This window comes from Montipora foliosa, chromosome 9 (genome assembly GCF_036669935.1).
Source record: "Montipora foliosa isolate CH-2021 chromosome 9, ASM3666993v2, whole genome shotgun sequence".
Lineage (NCBI taxonomy): Eukaryota > Metazoa > Cnidaria > Anthozoa > Scleractinia > Acroporidae > Montipora > Montipora foliosa.
The window spans coordinates 43,867,205-43,869,704 of record NC_090877.1 but is presented as its reverse complement, the minus strand read 5'-3'; the positions used below and the strand labels follow the sequence as shown (position 1 = coordinate 43,869,704).

The 2,500-nt window shown below is 38.9% G+C and overlaps 1 protein-coding gene across 4 annotated transcripts in view; it reads left to right on the top strand.

Annotated features, from left to right (window-relative positions):
- The window catches only part of LOC137969939 (CD63 antigen-like), a 37,209-nt gene that overhangs the window by 8,284 nt on the left and 26,425 nt on the right, over nt 1-2,500 (top strand). For 2 of the 4 annotated variants that reach the window (XM_068816352.1, XM_068816350.1), the window contains exon 2: nt 2,362-2,451. In XM_068816352.1, the coding sequence (XP_068672453.1) occupies nt 2,371-2,451 (81 nt within the window). In that variant the 5' untranslated portion in view covers nt 2,362-2,370. Of the gene's footprint in view, nt 1-1,396; nt 1,717-1,928; nt 2,082-2,361; nt 2,452-2,500 lie in introns of those variants that run through there. The other 2 variants (XM_068816353.1, XM_068816351.1) reach the window with 2 other exon arrangements.

Sequence of the window (2,500 nt, the reverse complement as noted above, 5' to 3'; positions counted from 1 at the left end):
CATCAACTAAAACAACAAGGAAATCAATTCATAGATTCACAATCGATATTTTTTTCGTTGCTATTTTTAGTAAATAGTGGAACGTTGTGTCCAACAACTGGTTTGCCCTAGAACACTTCTAGAAGAAGTTCACTTCAAATTCAAGCGTGACGTGTAGTGATTCTTAGTCGTCGGCATTCATTCATTGTTTTAGCCCCTCGATTTCCATATCCATCGGGACGGGAATCACTCAATATCGCCGGTTCACGGCATCTGTAAATAGTCGGTCCTTGTCATTGTTTTGAGTCTTCGAAACCTGGTGAATTAGTGAAACTTTCTGGTAGAAACCACGCTTAGTAAGTCTTTTCGGGCGTGATTGTCTGGGCAGCGAATTAGGTGACCGAGATATTTCCTTTCCACTGATTTTACGAAGCCTGCTACACGGCCATTTAAAAACAACCGATTGTCTGAATACACACGAAGCCATCCATGTAAAAAAATATTCCGTTTGGACCATTCTTTACGACGAACCATGATGCAGAAATCTGAGGCAACGCCCTCGCCGATTGATACTGAAAATATCAGGAAAATTAAAACCCCCAAGCTTGGCTTGAATACAATGCAAATAACACAGCGGACATGTGTTCAAGACGGAAAAGTTAATCCATAACTTTTGAAAATTAGTCCACAAATCATGAAGAAGAAAAGTCCCACTGAATTTTGTTCGTGACTAAGGGAATCCACGGAGTTATTGCCACGAGCAATCGATCACGCAATCCAAAAATTGGACTGCAACTCACCCGAACTCACCTTTGAGAGAGTAATAAATATTGTCGTTAATTTAGTGTGAAAAGGTTCTAATGAGCAAGAATCTAATGAATTCGCGTATTTTTCTATTTGCTTATACTTGCTTTGCAAGAGAGGTCCAGGAAAGAGGAAGCAGACTGAATTGGTTAAATCCTTACGTTGTATATTAACAGATCATTGTCACGAGAATCGTGACTGACCAAGTTTGGGCAAATTAAATAGGATTTTACAACCCTTCTGGTGTACCGGTCTTCGACCCAACGAAGCTTCACAAAAATAAAAATCTTTTAAAAAGCATTAGCCGCAGTGAAATGTATTAGTACCATTTTATTTTGCATCTGAAATCAACCTCTTGGCTCCATTTCGCAGAGATTATGTTCGTGCTTGTTGTTGTAAGTCAGTCACTTGAAGAACCTCAGGCAAGCTTTCCTGTCAGTGAATTAACAGACAGAACATCACGCCGGAAGCAATGCTCCTACTTTCTTTCAAAACCCAAGAATCATTGAATTGGAAGCCTTTTCTCCATTCACCAACTTGACTTTTCGCGAATCAAACTGTCAGTTAAGTCTTCCGATATTAAACGGTAACACAACAGCAGAAAATTTGGATATTTGACAGTCTAATTGACAGAATGAGCAATGAGTCGATGGCAACCAGGGAATTTACGGAATCAAGTTTCGTTGCGAAGGAGATATCAGTTTTAATCACAAGCAATCTGCGACAACTTCTACTTTCGCCCATGTAGAGACCAAAACGGAATCGATGTGCTGATTTGAAAGGCATCTATGTTTCCATCTTTTTCTGTTCGGCAAAAAGGCGAAAAAGTGCCACTTAGTCAACGCAAAAGAGCACTATTTTCCGTCCCGTTTCTCATTGAGCTTTACAGTCCTAATAGGATCCGTCTGAAGTCAGACAGATCCGCTCTAGAACGTAAGTACAGTTTACGAATTTAGAATTGTCAGTCCCTGCTTCTTATAATTACAATCCTTTTTATTTCAAGTTGAAAAATCACAAGCCGTTTATAGCTTGGGAAGGAATTTACATCGTCAGTGAAGGGAATGATAATGTACTTCCTTGTGTGTTTGTTTATTCATCCGTAAAACCACCAACGTTGGCGTAATATTCTACCATATTATGCAAAAAAACCATATTATGCAAAAAAATTTACATAGAAGCTCCGCTTGCTTCAGTAATGGCGATGGATTTTCAACTGAGTTACAAGCATTGGGAGTTCTGTGTCCTAATTGTGCTGTTTCATTCTTGGTGACGGAAGGGAGATCAATCACTATTAACGCGTAATAATAATTTACATTTAGTAACACATGACGTCCGAGAATCATTTTGTTTTCACACGCTTATTCTTGTCCCAGGAATCCGTGATTTCAAAGCAAGAAAAGGCATCTACAGTTTATCATTGCACGTATCAAAATAGCGAGCTTTCGTGAATTCATCTGAAACGGATATCGTGCTTCAATGATTATTTTGCACTCTTAAATCTTTGTCAGTCAAATGAAACGATGACATTTTAAGACAGGCATGAGGATGTCAGGACATTTATTTCTTTTCTTACTGTAGGACAACTCTATGATTGCAATGGCAGCAGATGGCAGTCAGGAGAGATTTCTCACAAGAAAATTCCTGCCATTTACTGCGATTTTCGTACTGGTAGGTCACTTTGTTGTGATCATTGTGCTATTTGCAATTTTACAGTTAA